Source organism: Xenopus laevis, chromosome 3S (assembly GCF_017654675.1).
Source record: "Xenopus laevis strain J_2021 chromosome 3S, Xenopus_laevis_v10.1, whole genome shotgun sequence".
Classification (NCBI taxonomy): Eukaryota; Metazoa; Chordata; class Amphibia; order Anura; family Pipidae; genus Xenopus; species Xenopus laevis.
The window spans coordinates 113,107,206-113,133,635 of record NC_054376.1 but is presented as its reverse complement, the minus strand read 5'-3'; the positions used below and the strand labels follow the sequence as shown (position 1 = coordinate 113,133,635).

The window sequence follows — 26,430 nt, the reverse complement described above, 5'->3', positions numbered from 1 at the left end:
CAGCTCCCTAACACAAGATAACAGCTGCCTGGTCGATCTAAGAACAGCACTCAATAGTAAAAACCCATGTCCCACTGAGACACATTCAGTTTCATTGAGAAGGAAAAACAGCAGCCTGCCAGAAAGCATTTCTCTCCTAAAGTGCAGGCACAAGTCACATGGGGGCGGCTGGGAAATTGACAAAATGTCTAGCCCCATGTCAGATTTCAAAAATAAATATAAAAAAAATCTGTTTGCTCTTTTGAGAAATGGATTTCAGTGCAGAATTCTGCTGGAGCAGTACTATTAACTGATGCGTTTTGAAAAAAACACGTTTTCCGATGACAGGATCCCTTTAAAGCATTTGTATCTTCTATTTTGCACCGTGAAAGTTCAAACACTGAATGGTGGTAATTTGGTTTAGACCTGTAAAAAAACACATATTTTGTCTGGGCCACTTAGGTATCATTAGGTATCATATATAATGTGATTACACATTCTCCAACTGTTCAGCAGCAACCATTCATAAATACCTGAATGCTGCCCAGAGATCTGCCAGCTAAAGGCTTGATTTGGAACAATCCAATTTAAAAAAATTAAAGAAGAAGGCATGGTCTTTTACTTGACTTTGGGAGTCTATTCGTAATTTAATTAAAATCAGTAATATACTGTACTAGGAATTATTTTAAAGCGAGGAGCCAAGCAGGGTTTATAGTTTAAGTCAGTGGAATCATTTTCAATTTCCATTCCTACTAACATTTATTACTTGAAAGATTGCATGAGTACTACTGAGCTAGCATAACGGTGGCGTGAGTTAAGAAATTCAATAAGCAACTTTATGTCCTTTTTCATGGTTATTACTAATTCAGCTATAATGAGCCTATTAGCTTTTTACTGATGGCACACAAACAAATAGGTGTAGAAAGTGCTAAACAGTTTGAGTACTTCTGAAAATGTATGGAGCTGTTATTGTTGTTAAAAAGCAAATTATTCTAGAGTTTTCAAAGCAGAACTACAAGGCATTTATGGGAAAACATATGTATAAATATGAATTAATGGAAAACATTTAGGGGCAGATTTATCAAAGGTCGAGCTGAAGTTTCGAAGTGAAAAACGTCGAATTTCGAGCTATTTTTTGTGTAGTTCAATTAGGGAATAGTCTAAATTCTATTCGAATTTGAAAAAATTTCAAATTCGAAGGTCGAATTTTTTTGAAGTAATGTCTCTTTAAAACTTCGACTTCGAGCATTCACCACCTAAAAGCTGCCGAAGTGCTGTTTTAGCCTGTGGGGGACCTCCTAGAACCTGTATGGAGGCAATTGGGGGAATTAGAAGTACGATCGTATGATTCAAAGTATGATCGTACGATTTGAAGTATGTCGAATTCGGTCCACTTCGACCCCAAAAAACTTCGACCTCCATTCGGTTGGTCTTTTTGAATTCAAAGTTAGAAGTTTTTTTAACTTTGACCTTTGATAAATATGCCCCTTAGGGTGTTATTTATTAAAGTCTGATTTTTTTCTCATTGGCCTTTTAAATGGGAAAAAAACCCTCACATTTTTTGCGATTTATTAAACCCAGAGGGTGTTAAAAGTCCAAATAAAAAAGTACTTCACTCAGACCTGCCGAGTTCACGTAGAAGTCAATGGGAGATGTCCTGAAGATATCCTGAACTGTGATGGGTTTCCAAAAAAAGTTGCGGTATTCGGGCGTCAAATCCGAAAAAGGCGCAGTATTCAAGCATCAAATCCGAAAGTCGTTTCAAAAGAGTTTTTTCCAGCACAAGAATTTTTCGGGAAAATGTATTGATAAATAAGGGGATAAAATCTGTGCAGATTTGTAGTTTTCAGAAAATTATGAGAAATTTTCATTTTTTGAAAATTAACCGCCTTAAGGTCCATCCAGAACATTACAAAATAATTTTTTAAAAAGGTCTTCTGTTTGTGAAACCTGCTGTTTTTCTTTCTACTGTTCAGGTGCAATAAGAAGAGTGTGAAATGAATAACTGTTCGATATAGCACACCCTTGGACTAGAAAAAGCTACTGGAATGAGCATTACCCATGAATGCTTATCAGTCTGGAGAGGGATAGACCATCTCTTAATCCTCTTTTTAATTATTGTACAGATAGTGAAGTTGTCTCTACAAATTATTGAATTGTTTTACATTCTGTACATGCACATTAACTCCTTCTGAAGCTGCACAAATTAGGAAGCTGCTTGGAGGAGTAGTGAAGCATCTTTAATGATTACTTAGCAAGTCCAGTTGGACTAGATTTACTTCTGCTGGATATAGACTGGCCTGGATGAATGAAAACCTTCCTAGACACTTACAGCAAATATGTATCATTTTATGGAAACTATTCACTTGGAGGGATCCAAAGCACAAAAGAGGATTGCAAAAAATAATTTTCAAAGCACTGCACCAGAGAAACATTCTTTAAATTGCAAAGTCAAAAACACAAGGTAAATGGCAAAATATGAAGAACACTGATGTCAACAGAGTGCAGCGTAATGCATTTAATAAAAAAACACATACACCAATGCACTTGTGGCACTTCGATTTCCGAAGTCGGCCAAAGTTTCCTCACGAGTAAACTTTGGGCGACTTCGGAAATTGAATCGCCGCGAGTGCATTGGCACAGGCGTTTTTTCATTGAAGCAGGTGGAAGACACGAGGAAGCAGTTTGGGGAGATTAGTCATTAAGGATGTGGACAAGTTTGTCTACCTGGGCAGCGTAGTAAGCAAGGATGGAGGAGAAGATGAGGACATCAGGAGCCGCATCAACAAAGCCAGGCATGCATTCAACACCTTACGTCCCATCTGGAACTCCACTGCCCTTTCACAACAAACCAAAATTCGTATTTTTAACACCAATGTGAAAGCAGTCTTGCTTTATGGTTCGGAAACCTGGAGACTGACCATGACAACCACAAGTAAGCTCCAAACCTTCATCAACCGCTGCCTACGACACATCCTGCACATCAGATGGCCAGAGAAAACTTCCAACATCAGCCTATGGAAAAAATCAAAACAGATCCCCATCGACCGAGAAATCAGAAGAAGAAAGTGGGGCTGAATAGGCCACACCCTCAGAAAGAGTTCTGACAACATCACAAGGCAAGCCCTTGAGTGGAACCCACAAGGGAAAAGAAAAGTTGGCCGGCCAAGACAGACATGAAGGAGGTGCATGGAGGCTGAAATGAAGGCAGCCGGATGGACATGGGCTCAGCTGAAGAAGAAGACCGCTGCGAACCGAGTTCGTTGGAGGAGTGTCGTTGAGACCCTATGCTCCCCGCTGGAGCAAACGGACTAAGAGAAGAGAGAGAGTCGCCCCCACAGAAGAGGCGATTAGTCTCCGGGCGCCAAAATCTCCCAGAATCTCCAGGTGTGCCCTTACCCTTAGGCATTTTACATTAGAGTCAAAAGGAGGTGGCAGGGGGCGGTTATGGGAATTTCTTCACTGGTTAAAATTTGACAGAAGCGGAAAACCATGCCTACAGCCTAATTACTTTAAATATTTACATACCCTGGACTAAACCCCTTAATAGAAAACACGCTTCATTTATTTAATATATCAATAGGTTGCCACTGCTTCCTTTAAAGTAGCAGATAAAGCACAAGCTTGATGTTTTGACAATCACACTCTTATATTACAGACATCACAAACATGTTTTTAAAGCAATTTTAGACTGACATTGCCTGCCTGGGGAAATTACTGTTTCACTAAGCGTTTGTCAAGAAGATGACTTAAAAGAATAATTAGTAGTTAAAATAATGTATGCAAAGCATGTTGATCATTCAAGGAATGTAAAAATCAGCGGCCCACAAAATCGGCACAAGTTGAGCTTTAGCGGTTACGCTTTACCACTTGCAAACTTTTTGCTGCGTGTGCAAAGGCAACATATGGTATAGATATTTTTTCAAGTGGATCATTTGCTTTTGTCGAGGTGATACTCATAATCCACTTAAAGAGAAACCTAACCACGAGAAAGTACTACATGGCCAGTCAAGCAGTAGCTACTGTCAGTTTGATTAAATGGCTCTTCTGGAAAAGTTCTTTCCAATGGTACTTTAAAAAAAAAAATATCTACACTAATGCATATACATTGTGCAATTGCTGTATTATGTTGTAAAAGTATTCACACCCTTGACTAAATCTTTCACTTTAATTGAGAAATATTGTCTTTTGTTTTTATTTCAAAACATTGACACTCAAAATGTGAGGTTTTTGGAGAGAGAGTAAAACCTTGAGAAAAAATGTAAAAAAATGAAATATGCTGTTTGAATACGTATTCAATTTCAGATGGGGTCAACACTGAAGACAGCAGCAATAAAAAGCTGACATTTCTTGCTGGCTACATGCTGTTCTACTCAGCTGGCTTTGGCAGTACTTGCTGACTCCCCAACGCGTGCTGTCAATTTTACCTCAGATGGCAGGGCAGGCTCAGCAGTTGGTCTAATCGAAGGATAACTGCAAACTAAAGGAAAAACATTTTGCTTCAGTCCTTTCCCAATGCACCATGTTGAATTTTGGTCAAATCTAGAGGGGGGGCTAGAATTTACAGTTATTATGGTAAAAGGTGCAAGTTTTGCTGATGCTCTCTCACCCTCAAACCTTCTAAGACAACTGATAGCACATCAAGTTCCACTAAATCTTACCACTTTATTGCCAGGCAAGTCAGTACCAAAACTATGCAAAAGTGGCAAAACCTTGGTCAACCAAGTCTTGACAGCCACTCACCTAACTATATTGTCTAAATGGAAGACCCCAGTACCACCCACTGTGCCAAAATAATCAACACAGTGAACACCAACAGAACCTTTGAGTTGGGTATTGCGTACATGTAAAATAAGACAGATCATCATCTCAAAATGTGGTCTATATGGGAGCTACATGCCTTGGCCACTATTTCATCTTAATGAGCCCATCTCTGACTAGACTAGACTAGTTCTGTCTGCCAAAACCAAATGTATTCATCCATACTGTGTGACCCACTTGCACTCAATGTTTGTGTTTTTTTTACACTGAAGTTTATATTGCCGACACAAAACTGACTAAACGCTATAAAGTTCTCAACTGGAACATATGCCATATGAAAAGCATTATTTTTAAGAGTTGTTTTATATATTTAAAAATGAGCCACAAGTAAGGCTTCATATTGCACTAGAGAGCATTACTTGAGTAAAGTTACTTTCAGCCTTCTTGGCAAATGTCTCAAGCCAACCATTGTCTACATTGAAGAAAATGTCAGCAGCACACTTTCTCCCTGGTCCTCTCACATTAAGACCTGGTGGCAGAGGACTTCTCTGGAAGCCAACGGCGGCTTCTATAGGTGGAATCGTGAGCTGAGGCCAGGACCTTGGGGTTTGTTCTGAGTTTGGGATATCACACGTTACATCCCTTAAAGGGCACCAATCATGACCAAAATCATTACTAAGCAAATACACTATGTGAAAGTTCAAGAAATCCGATTTTTAAAAGAGTTAGAATTGTTTGTATAATGTAAATCATCAGCTCAATATACCTTCTGCAAGATCTCCCCTATCTTCACTACAGTTCTAGCTGAGGCAGGCATCTTGGATTTCACTGGCTCCTCCTACCTATATCTTCCCAGCCAACTGCAGCCCTGAAATCTCGCACATGCTCAGTTGAAATTCCTTGCTTGCTTATCAAAACTTCTAAGCTATTTTCAAATCAGCCAAACCTCTGTGTTAGCTGCTGTTCAGTAGTGCTGCCACCTGCTGGAAGTTAGCGTGTGCCCTTCATTTGCATAATGACTTTACCAAGGAAAGATAGGGAAATCTCCTGATACTTCTAGTGGAGGAGTTTACTTAAACAAGGCATTCTGGGCAGAATACTCAAAGCAGTGTTACAATCTGAGCATGCTCCTGAAATTTGCATATTAGAGTCTCTGTTATAGTCTCAATATGGCCTCCCTCAGTGAAAGAACCCATTTGACAAAGTAAGGGATTTTTTTAAAACCTGTAGTTTTTTCAAAAAACTATATATGTAGTTTGATTAAACGTGTTTAGCTTGTACTGATCAGATTGTTAATATGTGTTTGATTTTGGCTGTGATAGGTGCCCTTTAAGTGCTGGGTTCTTGGGAAACAATATACCATGTCACTGGTCCTTATATTTTGGTATACTTTTGTATGTCGAAAGGGGCTGGTAGAGAGGAATTGCACCGTCAAGATACATATGCTTCCCTACTGCCCTGTTGCTACAACTTCTGATCTAATTCTAGTCATATAGTCATATTTAGGCATCATGTAGCATTTACAAAGCTGGAGATATCAGGGCAGAATTCTAACTGCTTCTATGAGTTCAAATTACCTTAAGGGAGGTGGCAGGGTCATAAAAGACTACTAGCTTAGCTAGAGGAACATTTGGATTGGAGCAAAATATATACTTATCTCTTCAGTGTAAAATAAACATATAGTGCAACGATGACAATTTCTAATGATTACAATATCAAAATGACAGAATACAAAGAGATTAAAAGGGGACTGGTGAAGGCATGAGACATGTGAAGGTGTTTCTATTGATATGGAAAGACTTAATATTTATATTGTGAATATACCTTTGTGATCACAAATTTAGAGATAAGTAGAGTATAGTGAAAATATTTCGCTTGATCCCTCAGAGACTGTTACGATAGGTATCCAAACCAGAACAATCCCCAAGGTCCCGGTTGAGGCTCAGTCTTCTGCCTATGACAACCATCGGGAGGAGCCCTTTACTACTCGGGTGCCACCAGGTCTTATCGTGAGAGGACCAGGGAGAGAGTTGTGGGCAGGCAAGGGAACCACACGTAGTACACAGAAAGAACTGGGATCAAGGAGCGAGGTAAAGGGACTGGCCGGATCAATTCCAAACTGACAATACAGTTCCAAATCAGAAGCAGAAGCGTATTTGAGGTCACAGGCCAGGGTCAAACCAAACAGGAACTGTGTACACAATCAGAATCCGAAGAGTAGTCAAATAACAGGCAAGGGTCAAGAACAAGGATCAGACAATATGTAAGTGCACCCAGGAACTATGAAGATATACCTATATTGGGCAATGATTCAGTGCAGAGCAGGGGTCTTTATAGGCACTGATCACCTGGGGCCAGATAGATAACAGCTGAACCAAACCATGCCTACTTGCAATTACAAGTATAGCAATGGGAGTGAAACAGCCTTATCTGTCTGCTCACATGGAGCAATGGTAACTCGGACTGCCCAGGAACACCAGGTCCCTGGTTCAAGTCCAGGCAGGATATAACAGAAGCATAACCAGTAAAGTAGTGCTTACTAGGTAAACTTAATTTGAACAAAACCAACTTATTGGAACACTTACAGCAACTGGTATGGATTCCCTTAATAAATACATCCCCTTTAAATACAACTTAGAGAGACAGGATTATGTAGACGCATAGGAACATTTTGCTTTGCCCCTTAATCCACAGAGACTAAGTAAGTGTCATTGCTATGAAACACATCAATGAATGGTAGCTAATGACTTCCTCCAGGGCTTGAGAATGATGGACAACAAGCTATAATCTTCAATAAAATCACATTTTATTGAAGATTCTAATGTGCTGTCCATCATCCTTCCATCCTCCTGTGCAGTGTCCTGATGGAAAGTGGCCATCATAAAATGAGCCCAAGTGAAATTTGTTGGACATTTGGGTGCTGACTTTTCTCTCTGAAATGTTCTCATATTAATACAAAACCTGAACATGTTTTCATTTTAATGAATGCCACAATCCTTCTATAGTACATTGTTTTCCAGCAACAGAGGGCCATATTATGTCAGAATTCCATGTTGAAGGAAACAACATGACTGACTTATAACCACTGCTTTTTAAAATCTGCACCTACAACAAAGGGCAAACACCCACACACCTATTAAGTCATCTTTGACACAAATGAACTGTCCCTGCCAAATAACTTTTTGTTTTTATTTCTAAATTACACTGTTTACACTGCAAATAATTCACCATATAACATTTAATTTCTAACCCAACAAGTGTATTTTTTTAGTTGTAATATTTGGGTGTAGCCAGCCATCTTAGGTTATTTTGCCTTGTCATGTGCTTTCAAAAAGAGCCAGCAGTTTTGGATGGAACTGCTTTCTGGCAGGCTGCTGTTTCTCCTACTCAATGTAACTGAATGTGTCACAGTGGGACCTGGATTTTACTATTGAGTGTTGTTCTTAGATCTACCAGGCAGCTGTTATCTGGTTCCCTTCCTATTGTTCTGCTGATAGGCAGCTGGGGCGGGGGAGGAGAGTGATATCACTCCCACTAACAGTACAGCAGTGACAGAAAATTTACCAGAGCACAAGTCACATGACACCTGGGAAACTGACAATATGTCAGATATGAAAATTAAATATAAAAAAATCCATTTACTCTTTTGGAAAACAGATTTCAGTGCAGAAGTCTGATGGAGCAGCACTATTAGCTGATGCATTTTGAAAAAAACATTTTTCCATGACAATATCCCTTTAAACACCATCCATCAAAATGCATTTGTATTTTGTATTAGAATTTGGCAGGCACTTATAACCTATATTTTACAGGTAATATGCATGTTAATAAAAGCACATATATTTTTAGGTGCATTTGCATGACCAGTTTATCGCTATATAATGAAAAATGTATTACCTGGGCATGTGATGGTGGAAGTCCCCTTCTTATGTAAACACCAAAAAGAGCATCTTTCCCTAATGAGATGTTAAATTTTAGGAACTGGGGCTGAGTGATGTGGATATGAGACCTCCAGAACACTCCTGCAAGTACTTCTTGTGTAATCCTGCGTCCGATCTCAATTTCTCCACTCTCTATACTGCTGTTTTTTGTCGTAATCCAAGGTCCTGTAAGAGAAGAATGCATAAATATATCTACTGCTTTGCTGCATTATGTACAGGCAATGCTAACCTGTTGCTGTTAGTACCAGTTTGCATGGATATTGCTTATATGTATATATATATATATATATATATATATATATATATATATATATATATGTCACATTAGACCTCATGGGGTGTATTCAGATCATATAAACACCTACACTAAGGGGCAGATTTACTAAGCTCGAGTGAATAGTTCGAATGTAAAAATATTAGAATTTCAAAGTATTTTTTTTGAGTACTTCTACCATCGAATTGGTCAAATTCGATCGAATGGAATGATTCGAACGATTCAAAGAAAAATCGTTCGACCATTCGATAATCGAAGTACTGTCTCTTTAAAAAATCCTTCGACTCAATACTTTGCCAAATAAAAGCTACCGAGTTGCATGTCAGCCTAAGGGGACATTGTAGGTAGGTTTTGGGCACTTTTGATGATTGAATAAAAATCATTCAATCAATCGCGTAAAATCGTTCGATTCATACGATTTGAAGGATTCCGTTGTTCGTTCGAACAATTTTTTATTCGATCGAACCTTTTGCGCTAAAATCCTTCGAATCCGATATTCAAGGGTCGAATTCGAGGGTTTTTTAACCCTCGAAATTCGACCCTTGATAAATCTGCCCCATAGTGCTTATCTGTATGGGTTCAGCTAATGTGGATGAATAATGATTGTTGAAATGTAAAAAGTTTGAAAATGTAAGATTTATGCGTGTGCCCATTAATCGTCTATATGCGCAATGTATTAAATTGTATTGCTTTTGGTATAGGTATTTTAGACATTGATGGTTAAAGGGGACCTGTCACCCAGACACAAAAATCTGTATAATAAAAGTCCTTTTCAAATTAAACATGAAATCCAATTTCTATTTTTTATTAAAGCATTCATAGCTGTTGTAAGCTCATTTAAAAAATCTCAGCTGTCAATCAAATATTGTCTGCCCCTCCTCTATGCCTTAGGCATAGGGCAGACAATTACTTTCACTTTCCATTCAGCACTTCCTACATGTCACTGTTCTCCCCACATTTCCCCGTTCTCTTCACCATTTAATTGTGTAGCCAGGACATGGGGATGGACATCAGGTCCCCATATTCTGGTGCACAAACAAGATTCTGAGATGATACAAGGCTTGTCTTAATAACAGTGTCCACAAAATGGCTCCTGCCTGCTTGCTATCATTATGAATTCCCAGACTGAAGGAAACAAGATTCAAATAATTTATATAGTGTAATTAAAGTTCATTTTGCTTGACTAATGTGATAAAATAGGATTTTGAATTTTTTTTTGGGTGATGGGTTGCCTTTAATGGTAGTTTGTAGGGATGTAGCGAACCGCCGATAATGTGTTCGCGAACGCCGTTCGCGAACACCGGCAAAAAATGTGAACAGTTCGTGAACAGTTCGCGAACTTCGAACATCCGAAAATCGTTCGATTCGAACGATCGAAGGATTTTAATCGTTCGATCGAACGATTTTCGTTCGAATCGAACGAAAATCGTTCGATTTTAGCGACCGAATGGTCGAATGGTCGAACGATTTTGACGCGAACGCCTATTGGCGAACGTCGCGCGACGTTCGCGAACTTGCGGCGGGCGCGAACACCCGATGTTTGCGCGAACAAGTTCGCCGCAGAACAGTCCGCGACATCCCTAGTAGTTTGTATCAGTAGTGCTATTGTGTATATGTAGAGCTGGTGTCCATGGGCATTAATTAGGTTTATTGGCATGCATGGCTAAGCCAAGTCTTTGTTGTTCTGCATGCTAAGCAACATCGGTCATTCTAGTCTACATGGATAGTACTTGCTAGTTTGTATATATATTGGGTATTGACAGCAGATTGCAAGCATGTATGTGTAGAACCATTATGTGTGCATAGTGCCATTCTGCATGGGTACAAATATTCATAGTGCTACGCAATATGTTGGGGCTATATAAATACATGTTAATAATAATAATAAATACTACGGCTAAGTCTGTATTGCTATACTATTGCTATACTTTATGGGTTAGGGCTGGAACTAGGGGTAGGCAGAGTAGGCATGTGCCTAGGGAGCAAACTGGGGGTCACCAGGCACGTACCTTCTCTGTCTCATACCCTAGTCCGGTCCCTGGTTAGGGTACGAAAAGGCAGTTACTAAGGTGGCCAAACACTGTCCAACATTCTATTGGGTCAATTCTTCACATCTTGCAAACACACTAATAATAATCTAATGGTAATAATCTAATAGAGTTAATCTTGAAGGACATTGGATGTTGCTGGATGGAAATTAGGCAACAATGTCAAGTGATAACTTCAGCTCTCCCCCAAAATGCAAATCTGGAGTGAGAGGAGAATTCTAAGAATTGTAGTTCTGCAGCTGCTACAGTAACAAAGATGACTATGAAGATTTTCATTCATCCAGGTCATGGTATATCTAGTATAGGTCAATCTATAAACAACTGGACTTGCTGAGTAATCAATGAAGACGTTTCACTACTCATCTACTACTGAACTGAAGAAGCTGCTCGGTTGAGTAGTGAAACGTCTTCATTGATTACTCAGCAAGTCCAGTTGTTTTTAGATTGACCTGTACTAGATAGTAACAAAGATGCCTAGCCCTGCAGATAATAACAGCATTCACTTTACAAATATCATTTGCAGAAATATTTTGCTATGCAATATGGATGGTGCAGAAGCACACATAAACCAAGGCTCAATCACTTATTATTACCATATGCATGACCCTGACTGCTCTTTTCATGTACCCATTTAAATGCAGCCTGTATGAATCCCTCAGTAATTTGCAAAACAGGTAACAAGGTGGTGTCAGTGCAAATGATTATGGGGACTTTTCATTGTAGCTTGGGGGGAATGTTTTAAGTAGCCCATTTGCATAAGTGCATAAAGCACAGCACCTTAATAAAGGTCTTTAGTACTTTACATTGTGAAGGAGATATATTCTAGCCCAGAAACCAAAGTGATCTCTTGGGGGCGATTCACTAAGGGTCGAATATCGAGGGTTAATTAACCCTCGATATTCGACTAGGAATTGAAATCCTTCGACTTCGAATATCATTAGATATATTAGATAGTTCGATCGAAGGATTATTCCTTCGATCGAACGATTTAAATCCAATGATCGAAGGAATATCCTTCGATCAAAAAAAGTTAGCCAAGCCTATGGAGACATTCCCCATGGCTGACATTGACTTCGGTAGCTTTTAGATGGCGAACTAGGGGGTCGAAGTATTTTTTAAAGAGACAGTACTTTTACTATCGAATGGTCGAATAGTCTAACTATTTTTACTTCGAATCCTTCGATTCAAAGTCGTAGTCGAAGGTCAAAGTAGCCCATTCGATGGTCGAAGCAGCCCAAAAAAAACTTCGAAATTCGAAGTTTTTTAACTTCGAATCCTTCACTTAAAGTTAGTGAATCGGCCCCTAATCTGTTTATCTGTTTTTTTTACCTAAAGCAGCGCTTATAAATGTGCTCATGGCATTTGCGAGAGCCATTGTAAAATTAGTGCCGGTTTATTTTTTCTTTCATTTGTTATACATTAAAACATTTTAAATCAGCCTGTCTTCTTTCAGTTTTCAGCGCTAATCATTCCTATTTTCCTTTAACCATCAAACCCACACTGCAATTAGGGAAAGTAACTCTCTATGAAGAGTGAATTGAGACATGTCTTCATTTAATGTCACTGATGTACAGGGGAAAACGCTCCGTGCTGCTTTTTGCACTGATTTCCTCCGTCACCCTGGTAATTAGGTTAAAGCGGCATTTTATATTTAGCATCTACAATAAAAATAAATGAATTTTAATGTAATGTTTTCAGAAGCCCTTGTAATTCCTTAATCCATTTCTCACAAATGAGTATGTGTTCCAATTTTTATCATATAAAAAGTGTGCAGTTTTATTTTCAATCAATTACAATAGTGCTAATAAAATGACTTATATTTGTATCATAAATCCAAAGGTTTAGGGTTGGTTGTAATTGTCATTCACTTGGTATAAACACTAAGGGGCAAATTCACTAAAGTACGAAGGGCCTAACGTTAGCGCAAATTCGCCAGCGTCATGTCATTTCATTAATTTGCCGATTTACTAATGGGCGCTGGCGTAAATTCGCTAGCGAAGTGGACCTACTCTAGCGCTACTTCGCACCTTTACGCCAGGCGAAGTTGCGCTTTGGCGAAGGGTCAATGTAACTACACTAATTCACTAACTTGCGCATTTTACTGAAAGTTACCTCTTGCGCCAGACTTGCCTTCGCCACCTCAGACCAGGCGAAGTGCAATAGAGTAGATAGGGATTACTTCAAAAATAGTTGAAACGTTGGCGTTTTTTCCTTTTTTAAGGGCGATAGGCTGAAAAAGATTGTACATTTTTTTGGGGGGTACCCTCCTTCCCCCCTACATTTCCTAACATATGGCACCTAAACTATACAGTGGGCACATGTGTAGGGCAATATAACAACTCTATTTTATTTTATGAAGCTTTCCCAGCTTGTGTAGTGTAATGTATTTGCTGCTACATATACGTCCATTCAAATTTAAGTTGGCGCCGTATGCAAATTAGGCATCGCTAGCGTAACTTCGCTTTGCTTGACGAATTAACGCTTGCACAAATTCGCTACCGTTCACCTCCCTGAGCGCAAGTTTGGATTTTAGTGAATTAGCGGCACCCTGGTGAAAATTTGCCTGGCGAAGTGCGGCAAAGGCGTTGCTAGCACATTTTCGCTGCTTAGTGAATTTGCCCCTAAGGGGGTTATTTACTAAACTCCGAATACAAATACAATTTTTTATAAAATCGGACTTTGACAAGATCAATGTGAGGACCATTAAACACGGGGAGTGGGTCTTATTTTCGACTTTAATTAGTACATAGAGTTGCCACACTTTCTGGGGAAAAATACTGGCTTTGGTATATACTGTATGTATTTATTTTCCCTATTAATAAAATTGGGAGCAAGCATCATTTTACTAGCCAGGAGGCAACCCTAACATAAGAGGGGTCATTTACACCCTCTGTCCCCCCAGCGATTGTATGAAGTGTTGGGCTTTGCAGATACTGTAAAGCCTAAAGTGCATATATTTTAAATGGATGCTGGAGCTGCATTTGCACAAACTATTTTTTGGGAATGTACCAGTATCCCAATATGCCTTAACACACCTGAACACAACTGCTTTTATTTTTCTCCTTATTTTATCAGGAATGCAGCTTGGGGATTCCTGTTAATGATGGGCCACTTGTAAAATGTACAGATAAAGGAACAAATGTTTTAGTTCACAGCATTGTTTCAACAGCATTGCATAAAGCTGCCTCACATGTTTAATTTATTAGCTCGTAACAGCGTCACAAGTGAGAGGTGTCAGAGGGGAACCCGAACTAAGTGCAGACCACAAGCAGGAGTTAAAAGTCCGGTAATGATTTATGTTTGTTTGCCGAATATGTAATTTCTTTACTAATCAAAGGAACGGATGTCCGGATTTTGGAGCGGGTTGCCAGACCTTTTTTTGAGAGACCTAATTCTGGATTTTGGAGCGGGTGCTCCAGAGTGCCGGTTTTTGGAGCGTGCCGGATGGTGGGACGCCGGATAAGGGGCCCAATACCTGTATTGACTTAGGGGCACATTTACTATGGGTCGAATATTGAGGGTTAATTAACAGCCGATATTCGAACATCGAAGTTAATCCTTTGACCTCGAATATCGAAGTTGAAGGACTTACCACAATTCCTTCGATCGAACGATTCGAAGGATTTTAATCCATCGGTCGAACGATTTTCCTTCGATCAGAAATTGCCTAGAAAGCCTATGGGGACCTTCCCCATAGGCTGACATTGGTGCTCGGTAGGTTTTAGGTGGCGAAGTAGGTGGTCGAAGTTTTTCTTAAAGAGAGAGTACTTCGACTATCGAATGGTCGAATAGTCGAACGATTTTTAGTTTGAATCGTTCGATTCAAAGACGATGTCGTAGTCGAAGGTCGAAGTAGCCAATTCGATGGTCGAAGTAGCCAAAAAAATACTTCGAAATTCAAAGTATTTTTCCTTCTAATCCTTCACTCGAGCTTAGTAAATGTGCCCCATAGTGTTTGTTAAGGAAAGGAAGATCACAATAAGTATGACACAATCTTCCCTTTCTCAGGACCAAAAAAGGCTGAGGTTGGAATGTTACTTACATGTTTAGTCTATTTATCTATACTGTGCCACACAGTATAATTGAAGAGCATTTTACAAAGGAAAGAAACACTAGGGGCCTATTTACCAACTTTCACATTTCTCACGAGTCTCTAAAAATGAGTGGTTTCGATATATTTCTTAAAAACTCAAAGGGGCAGATTTAGTAAGGGTGGAATTTCGAAGTGGAAAATACTTTGAAATTCGACCATCGAATTGAATATTACGAAATTCAAAGTCGAATTCGTAGGATTTTTTGCATCGTACGATCATATTCCGATCATGCGATCCTACGATCGCACTGCGATCATACTTCGAATCACAGGATTCGAACGTTTTTCCTTTGAATACAAAAAATTTCGAAATATGCTCTGGAAGGTCCCCATAGGCTAACATAGCACTTCGGCAGGTTTAAGTTAGCAAAGTATTGAAGTCTAAGTTTTTTTAAAGAGACAGTACTTCGATTATCAAATGGTCAAATAGTTGAACGATTTTACTTCGAAACGAAGGTCGAAATCGAAGTCGTGGTAGCCTTTGATGGTGGAAGTATCCAAAAATTACTTCGAATTTCAAATCTTTTAACTTCGAAAATTCCCTCGATTTCACTTTGACCCTTGATGAATCTTCCCCAAAGCGTTCACAAATATTTACCAGGTAAAAGTTATCAAGATCCTATAGAAGTCAATAGGAGCTGTGCTGATCCTACTGGACCATTTGTAGCCAATTTGAGCTTTTAGAGGTACAGTATTCTATTTTTCTTATAGGAATTGTCAGAAAAACTCAAATTTTTAGAGGTTTCAGAGGTATTTATATATTTTTTTCAAATTGGTCAGTGTTTTTTCATTCGTGCTTTTTAAATTCAGACCTTTTAATAAATTCTATGGCATTTGTGTTTTAGAGAAAGCAAGATTATTTGTGGTTTCAAAAACCTCTAAAACCACCTAAGTGAGACTTTTGATAAATAGGCCTCCCCTTGTGTTAATAGATGTGACAGGAAATACACCCTCATCAGTTAAACAGTTAGGGGGTTATTTATCAAGGTCCGAATTTATCTCAGTATTTCTAGCAACTCTGAATTCCCGAATGGACCTTATTTATGAAGAAAAAAGCCTGAAAAAATAGGTTCAGGCAAACTTCAGAGCAATCCCCGATAACTAAGATTCTTTTGGAGTTTTTTGCACTGAAACCCCCGAAATCATTGCATATCGGTATGGACATCAGCAGGGACACTGGGACCTTCCCCATTGACTTATACAGGACTTTGAGAGCTTTAAGATGCCGGGGTTTCGGATTCTGAGTTTTTAGACCATCGGACTTTAATAAATCTCTTAGTTTTTTTTTTTTTGCTCAGAAAACTGCGAATTATTCAAGGTTCTGATATTTAAACCTTGATAAATAACTCCCATAAAGTTCATCTGTTTATCTATTAATTGGATATACTCAACCCACTGCAAAGTTTTTAGTAGTAAAACATTGTCCAAAGTAACTCATCAAGGCCAGATTTTTATGTACTACACAATTAAAGAATCAAGGCCACCTTCTTGAACTATTGACGTTTATACCTGATAGCTTAATAGGCATCTCTTGATTCATATCTCTTGATTCATATTCAAAATAAAATGGATGCCATGTGGGTCATCTTTGTTGATCATTCATGTTCTAAACCTCAGTTATCACTAACTCAGAAGTTATCCCCGAGGCTTCTGCACAACACATATGAATTTGCTAATTAAAGCTAGCAGGAGTTTAACTCCATAGAACAAGGCTGGGGGGTTTAATTATACCGTGGCTTTCTTTATATTTATTTCCATTCCCGTGTTACTTAAAAAAAAAAACTAATTGTTCCCAAAATGCAGACTTTAAAAGTAAAGAAAAACTCAATCACACAGAATCATTTTTTCCCATCAATGGATTGTAATCTTTGGCAAGCAGATAAGAGGCACTCATGGACTATCACCGCTTCATGAGTCCCATTTAACAACGGTTACCTTCATTCATTCAGTATGATTGTTGGACAAGGAAAGCATCACGTGTGTTCAAAATTACAGCTAGTTGTCTATTACCAGCTGTATTAGGAACAATTAAAATATTAAAGTGCCTCTATAGTGATTATAATAAGCATTATGAGAATAAGAAATAGAATAACTTGGAAATTGTGAATCAGAACAATTAAAAACACCAATCACAATACTTAAATAGCTATTATTTTCCACAAATAATAAACAATTTGTACAAGTGCTGTACATTAGATTCTAAATAAACTCACTTGTGTTATTTTACTTTTTAATAACTGGAAAAGAATGAAAATTTTTAAAAGGTCTCATGGGGAAATGTAAAAAAAAAAAAGGACAAGGTTTGTCCAATTGTATTAACCCATAGCAGCCAATAAGATGTTTCCTTTTAAATGACCAATATATGCTACATTTTTATACACATTTACTAAGCTCGAGTGAAGGATTCGAAGTAAAAAAACTTAGTATTTTGAAGTATTTTTTTTGGGGTACTTCGACCATCCAATAGGCTACTACGACCTTCGACTTCGATTCGAACGATTCAAACTAAAAATCGTTTGACTATTCAACCATTCGATAGTCGAAGTACTGTCTCTTTAAAAAAAACTTCGACTACATACTTTGCCACTTTAAACCTATAGAGCTACAATGTTAGCCTATGGGGACTTCCCCCATTACTTTTCTAACGATTTTTCCTTTGACCATTCGATCATAGGATTTGCGGTAAGTCCTAAGAATTCGATATTTGAATTCCTAGGATTTTTACCTAAAGGGTCGAATCCGAGGGTTTCTTAACCCTCGATATTCGACCCTTAGTAAATGAGCCCCATATAGTCCAGTCCAGTAATTCATCAGAGCTCTTATAGGGGAGCTATGGTGCTTGTCACATGTTGCAAAGAAACATATATGGATGCAAGTACCTTTTTACTTAGGGTCAATGCATGTTCATCATTAAATCTATGTTCAATATTAAATCCAATTGTGTGCATTAAACTTACATTTCAAATGGGCTGCCCCTTTAAAGGAGAAGGAAAGGCTAAAATTAAGTAAGCTTTATCAGAAAGGTCTATATAAATTCACCAGTAAACCCTCAAAGTAATACTGCTCTGAGCCCTCTGGCAAAAGAAACACAGCATTTCTTTCCTTCTATTGTGTACACATGGGCTTCTGTATCAGACTTCCTTCTTTCAGCATAAACCTCCATGGCTAGGGCTTGAGTATGCTCAGTTTGCTCCTCTCTCCCTTTTCCCCTCCCTCCTCCCCTACTGTAATCTGAGCCCATAGCTATGAGTGAGAAGGGAGTGACTCAGGCAGGAAGTGATGTCACACCAAGCTAACATGGAAGCTGCTATCCTAAACAAACAGAGAGAGCTTCTAGAGCTGTTTACTCAGGTATGGTTAAGCGGAATAAATGTGTTATAGCTTGCACTATTGTGGCTAATCTATTGGCAATAAACTGCTTTGGTAGCTTTCCTTCAACTTTAAGGAATACCTATTTGCCAGCAAGTAACATTTTTAACCCTCCTAAAGCAAAAATGGTCTTTTCACCACTTCCCGTATTTCAGCTAGCATTCTATTTCAAGCTAAAATTGAGTTTCTATTCTACACTACATTGGTGCTTGGCCACAGCAGCTGTAATTGAATTCAGTGAATGAACGGCTGACAGATTGTTTCTATATCGTTTTGGTCTGAGAGGCACAAATACACAGTGAGAGATAAAAATACCCAAGGTGACTGTTATTGTAATATGTCTGTATAGTAGCCTATACAGAAAGCACAGCTGTTGACTTTTGTTGATTCACAAAATTGAGGTTGGTTATATTCAAGTTCTAACAGCGCTGTGAAAAGTAACAGTAATGAGGCCATGGTGCAAGCGTTCAGCCTAATAGATATTTAGCTGTTATGTTCAGCGATTTATAAGCGGGCAACCTGCCATTTAACACAATTACAACTGTAATGTTGAAGATTTATTCTTTACTTTTTGAAATCTATTTTTAAATTATGAAAGATGTTTTGAGATAATGTGTCCTATTAAACAAATGTTGCATAACGTAAACACTGTCTAAGTAATATGTGCTCGGCTCTAACCCTCAGTGGCATTTATAGGCAGGGAATAATACATTGATCAGTCTTAGATTCATTTAGGTAACTAGTGATTTGGGGGGCTGATTTAGAAAAGGGAGGACAATTGATCCCTGTGCAAAATTAATTATAAATATATTACTAGATAGGTGCACTCGGATAGCCATGGTGATGCCTAGGTGCTGGAACAAAAATTCATATCTATAAAGCAAAAAAACTTCCGCACACATAAGTCTTGATAAGTGAAAAAAAGCTGGTAGATTTATTTCAACGTTTCAGCTTACAAACCCAGCTTTTTGTCACTTATCACGACCTATGTGTGCCGAAGTTTTTTTGCTTTTTATATATATATATATATATATATATATATATATATATATATATATATATATATATATATATATATATATATATATATATATATATAACAAACAAGGAAAAGTTGTGCTCACAACTAATTTTTAAAACCATTAGGCAGGGGTGCAATGAGGGTGTGACCACAAAATACATATAGACAAATACAAGAGTCCTCTGCACTCAACCCATTATCAATATATTTAAGACAGAGACATTTTGTGCATACAGCTACTGAAAAATAAATTTCTGAGTAAAAAAACCAGCGCTAAAAGCTTTGAGGGGAAAAAAGCAAAAAGATGGTAATATATAGTGTAGTATTTCCCTTTAAATAAAAACACCCTTTGTGTCACAGGTTTCTTTAGGAGTTTCACTCCTTCGCAGGTGGGGTCAGTTCACCCTATATGCCTTCACCACTTTCAATTATTTCACCTTTCGTGTTTATAAGTTTTATACTTACAAACGTTTAAAATAGTTGTTCGCATTAAGGTATTACAGCTCTTCAGTCGAAGTACACTCCACATCAATTCTACGAAAACAGGCTTAACATCGTGTAAAACCGTTTTTAATTTACATAGATACAAGTTAAAATTACACTCACATTGGGTTTCTTTAAAAACAAGCGTGTCACTCATCCACAGGTTTTCCCCAGTCCTTAAAAGATGTTGCGCTGTATAAAAAGATTTTAAAAGATGCCGGCATAAAACAGCGTGTCCTGCTGGGCCCCTCTGGATGACGTCACCACAAGCCGACGCGTTTCGTCTCAAAAGACTTTCTCAAGGCTACAGTTCTTCTCTGCGCAAATGCGCCTTTTACTCTGTCCTGCTACCATGGCAACGCTCTCTGCGTACTTCCTGTTTTCGCAAATCATGACGGGTTGTTATAGCAACCCGCTTTTTCTACTTACATTACTTGGCGGTCTCCCACTTGAGGATGAGGTCCGCCTGTTGTTATGCCTATATACCATAGTTACCACAATTTTATGCAAACATCATTGTGTTATTACACCATTATCATAAGGGATTTTACAATATCTCCCACATATATTTTTCAGTTTCTCAGTCTCAATTCCACAGTGTACATCAAATAAACCAAATGTATTTTCCAAAATATACTGCATACAATGACTAGTTTTTTCTTTTTTTTTTTTTTGAGTTTTTCTTTTATCTGTATGTTCCTCTCTTGATTCAATATGTCAGTTTACAAAAAGGCCCTCAAGTTGATATCAATGTTTAACCCCTTTGGAATATATGATTCCAATTTATATATCCATCTGCTCTCATTTTGTAATGTCTTTTTTATCAAGTCTCCACCTCTCCATTGATTTTTTACAACTTCTATACCCCAATATGTCAGACCTGTGGGGTTCATTTTATGGTGTTCCTTAAAATGTTTGGAGACGCTATGATTTTCCTTACCATTTTTTATATTATTAATATGCTCTCTGATCCGTTCTCTTAATTCTCTATTTGTCTTGCCCACATATTGTAATCCACATGGACATTGTAGGCAATATATGACATTTTTTGTTCTACAATTAATGTTTTGTTCGATCTCAAATTTCTGTTTATTTACTGTTGAAGTGAAGCATTTCTTCTTTACCCCATATTTACAGGCCTTACAGAGGGAGCAAGGAAAGAAACCTATCCAACTGCATTCTTTTGTTCTCTTTTTTGTTTTATCAGTATCACAATAACTGTTCACTAGTTTTTGATGTAAATTATTTGCACGTTTAAATACTATTTTTGGTTGGTCTGGAATCACGTTGGCTAGTTCGGCATCACATTTTAGGATACCCCAATGTTTTTTTATAATTTTTTTGACTTCTCCTGCTAGGGGGTTATAAGTAGTTGAAAATATATTATATAATTATTATATATTATATAATTATAACCCCCTAGCAGGAGAAGTCAAAAAAATTATAAAAAAACATTGGGGTATCCTAAAATGTGATGCCGAACTAGCCAACGTGATTCCAGACCAACCAAAAATAGTATTTAAACGTGCAAATAATTTACATCAAAAACTAGTGAACAGTTATTGTGATACTGATAAAACAAAAAAGAGAACAAAAGAATGCAGTTGGATAGGTTTCTTTCCTTGCTCCCTCTGTAAGGCCTGTAAATATGGGGTAAAGAAGAAATGCTTCACTTCAACAGTAAATAAACAGAAATTTGAGATCGAACAAAACATTAATTGTAGAACAAAAAATGTCATATATTGCCTACAATGTCCATGTGGATTACAATATGTGGGCAAGACAAATAGAGAATTAAGAGAACGGATCAGAGAGCATATTAATAATATAAAAAATGGTAAGGAAAATCATAGCGTCTCCAAACATTTTAAGGAACACCATAAAATGAACCCCACAGGTCTGACATATTGGGGTATAGAAGTTGTAAAAAATCAATGGAGAGGTGGAGACTTGATAAAAAAGACATTACAAAATGAGAGCAGATGGATATATAAATTGGAATCATATATTCCAAAGGGGTTAAACATTGATATCAACTTGAGGGCCTTTTTGTAAACTGACATATTGAATCAAGAGAGGAACATACAGATAAAAGAAAAACTCAAAAAAAAAACAAAAAAAAAAAAAGAAAAAACTAGTCATTGTATGCAGTATATTTTGGAAAATACATTTGGTTTATTTGATGTACACTGTGGAATTGAGACTGAGAAACTGAAAAATATATGTGGGAGATATTGTAAAATCCCTTATGATAATGGTGTAATAACACAATGATGTTTGCATAAAATTGTGGTAACTATGGTATATAGGCATAACAACAGGCGGACCTCATCCTCAAGTGGGAGACCGCCAAGTAATGTAAGTAGAAAAAGCGGGTTGCTATAACAACCCGTCATGATTTGCGAAAACAGGAAGTACGCAGAGAGCGTTGCCATGGTAGCAGGACAGAGTAAAAGGCGCATTTGCGCAGAGAAGAACTGTAGCCTTGAGAAAGTCTTTTGAGACGAAACGCGTCGGCTTGTGGTGACGTCATCCAGAGGGGCCCAGCAGGACACGCTGTTTTATGCCGGCATCTTTTAAAATCTTTTTATACAGCGCAACATCTTTTAAGGACTGGGGAAAACCTGTGGATGAGTGACACGCTTGTTTTTAAAGAAACCCAATGTGAGTGTAATTTTAACTTGTATCTATGTAAATTAAAAACGGTTTTACACGATGTTAAGCCTGTTTTCGTAGAATTGATGTGGAGTGTACTTCGACTGAAGAGCTGTAATACCTTAATGCGAACAACTATTTTAAACGTTTGTGAGTATAAAACTTATAAACACGAAAGGTGAAATAATTGAAAGTGGTGAAGGCATATAGGGTGAACTGACCCCACCTGCGAAGGAGTGAAACTCCTAAAGAAACCTGTGACACAAAGGGTGTTTTTATTTAAAGGGAAATACTACACTATATATTACCATCTTTTTGCTTTTTCCCCTCAAAGCTTTTAGCGCTGGTTTTTTTACTCAGAAATTTATTGACTTTCCGAAGGAGAACGGATATTGACCGGCAGAGGAGGGTGAACAGTGACACTTGGATACCTTTTTCTGTTTTAAGCTACTGAAAAATGCCTTACCCTTTAAACAAAACAGGGATTGTTTGTCCATATATTGCAATATATTTAAGCTGGCCAACTACGTCAAAGTCATCCCCTATGCTCAATTTTCATCTGATTCTTTAAGAATTCTATTGCTTCATTATACATTTTACCTGCAACTTACTTGCATATATATATATATATATATATATATATATATATATATATATATATATATATATATATATATATATATATATATAGATAGATATAGATATATATATATATATATCTATATAACTACAATTTTATATATAAATAATTAAAATTATATATTAATATATTTATATATATTACATATTAAATATAAATAATTACAATTCTGACACGCAACAATTTTTTTTTGTTGCTGCAAATTTTTCTCTGGCAATAACATTTGCGGGCAACGAAAAGCAAAAATTTGCGGCAAATCTATGCCTGCTGAATAAATTTGCCCATCACTATATATAAACTATTGTCAGGCGCATAACAATAGAAGAAGCAGACCTGGGGTGCCCTGAGCAAGAGGTCTGCAGGAGCAATGGGGGGTGGGATGGAATGGGGACGTGACGGGGACTGAGTTGCTATGCAGGTTGTGCCCCTTCGGAAATTTTTAGCAAGGGGATTTGAAAATGAATGCACAGGCAATTCTTATACACAGTGTGTAGCTGGCTTTTGATACTACAAACTGCAGAACAAATTCAGCAGGCACACTCCCACACTTGTTTCCTAGGAAAAATGCATGCTGTGCCATGTGTTGTAAAAGCTAAATGAGAAAATAAAATATGTTCCACCTCTAGGTTAAATTGCAACAATAAAGGGACAGCAATGGATCCAAATGATAATTATGCAGCTGTTCTTTGGAAGCTCTTAGATAGCAATAGCACCATCCTCTACTGTATGTCAAACAGCAGGAAGCACTATCTCCCCAACCAGGAATAACGATTGACTCCCCAGTCCCTTTTAAAGGTAATTCATTTCTAATTATTGTGAATGGTTATAATATTGAGCTTTGAGACATATTGGGCACTTAGGGGGTTATATATCAAAATCCAAATTTATCTAATTTTTTTTAAAAAAATATACTCCGACCAAATCCGCATGGGTGATTTCACCTTATCTATCAATATTGGAAAAATTCCAGTGTGGGAAAATTTGAATCGTAGTTAGATTTTCCGACTGAAAACTCGCAGATCAGGATATCTTTGGGACCTCTCCCATTGACTAATATACAACCTCGTCAGGTCCGAGATGCCGGAATTTCGGATTCTGAATTTTCCATCCTCTGGGTATAATAAATCACAAAAAATGGGAGTGTTTTTTTTTAAATCAGATTTTATAGTAAAAAAAACTCAAACTTTTTGAGTTTTGGGCATTCAGACTTTAAAAAAGAACCGCCTTAGATTCACCCACATGCAAATGCTCACTCTTCTCGTTATCACTGCAGTCACAAACTAGATATAACATTTCTGCAATCTTTGAGACACACCAGAACCAGAAGATGCATTCATCTATAGTGCCACCAGACACCACTAAACCTATACACTCAAGGACAAAATGAAATTAAGTCTGCTCACTTTTTTCCTGCAGCCCCCAACTCCGCAAATTCCCTTGACCCTAATCTGGTTTATCCCAATCCAGTAGCTCTCTTCCCTTAACCTCCACCCTCCATTATCAAGAGATATCAGGCAACCTCTCTTTTCTTTTCCTGGTCCAGTCAAGGCAAAAAAACATTATGCAACACTACCAGTTGGAGGTCCATTCCCAAATGCCTCTGTTGGTTTCCTAGTAAAGGTCTATATTATCTACAAACATTCTTTATTGATCAAAACCCTCTATTCTTTAATAAAATGCCATTGAGTTACTTTATGGGGCTGATTCACTAAGGGTAGAATATCGAGGGTTAATTAACCCTCGATATTCGACTGGGAATTGAAATCCTTCGACTTCGAATATCGAAGTTGAAGGATTTAGCGCAAATAGTGCGATCGTACGATCCAAGGATTATTCCTTCGAGCGAACGATTAAATCCTTCGAATCGAACGATTCGAAGGATTTAAATCCAACGATCGAAGGAATATCCTTCGATCAAAAAAAGTTAGCCAAGCCTATGGGGACCTTCCCCATAGGCCAACATTGACTTCGGTAGCTTTTAGATGGCGAACTAGGGGGTCGAATTTTTTTTTAAAGAGACAGTACTTCGACTATCGAATGGTCGAATAGTGAAACGATTTTTACTTCGAATCCTTCGATAGTCGTAGTCGAAGGTCGAAGTAGCCCATTCGATGGTCGAAGTAGCCCAAAAAAAATTTGGAGTTTTTTACCTTCGAATCCTTCACTCGAAGTTAGTGAATCGGCCCCTATGTGTAGTGTCTGCTCAAGCTTGCATTCTAGTCACTGCAAAGTCTCTTTTTTTTATTTTTTTGTACAAGTTTTCTAATGGGAAGCCTTTATTTTCTATTTAAAATGTATTCTACATCTTTCCCCTGTTTTCCTGAGAGACTTGCTTGATGTATGTTTTCATTGCTAGTAGATTTCCTTACTTGTTATGAAAGTTATTAATGCAACAGACACTGTGGATCAGTTGAACATAAATGTTTTTTTTTTCGATCGTGAGAGTCTTTATGGAAGAATAATGGCTTAATACAGGTAGACTTCTCATTGTGCTACTTAATATACTATAAATGCAGCCATATGTATAAATATTTATAAGTACAAAGGCAAAGTGTTTTTAGATAGCTTCAGACATATCAGAATATTATACTTTATGCAGTTTTTTTAAATTATTTCCTTTTGTGATCATGAATAAATGTATTGGTTTCTTTGTATGTGGCTTTCCCCCTTCCCTGTGTTCTAGACAGCTTTGACTAGGCAGGTAGCACTATCCAATTAGTGATGATGATGAGGCCTATTGTGAGACTGGAAGCTTTCCCAACATTTTGTGGTCATTCCAACATAACTAAATTTTGAAAGTGGCTTAATTACCCCATACCAATGTTGAAGACTGCGTTCTTTATTGCCATAGTTGTAGGACACTGTGCCCTTCTGCGATATGTTCTACTTGCTCGCATGAAAAAATACTTCCACGGGGCCTATAATGAGGGATATTTAAGTCGTTGCCTTAGACTTTATAATCTTTGGAAGCTATGGATGCGATTTGGGCTTTAAATTATCCCCAGCAAACAACCATTTTGTGCAGATAATCACTTTCAAAAGCTGCATCCAAACAACATTAGTGAACTCTGGTATTTCCCAGCATCTGTTTTCTAGGTCCAACAGGACAGCCTGTTTCTGTTGGAGATGTTCTCTTAATGGGCTATTTAAAGACCTGCGGGCAGAG

The 26,430-nt window shown here is 37.8% G+C and overlaps 1 protein-coding gene across 2 annotated transcripts in view; it reads right to left on the bottom strand.

The window, feature by feature from the left end:
- LOC108712409 (teneurin-2) overlaps window positions 1–26,430 on the bottom strand; it is a 1,104,728-nt gene that overhangs the window by 239,697 nt on the left and 838,601 nt on the right. For both annotated transcript variants that reach the window (XM_041588750.1, XM_041588751.1), the window contains one exon: window positions 8,638–8,846. In XM_041588750.1, the coding sequence (XP_041444684.1) occupies window positions 8,638–8,846 (209 nt within the window). The remainder of the gene's footprint in view (window positions 1–8,637; window positions 8,847–26,430) is intronic.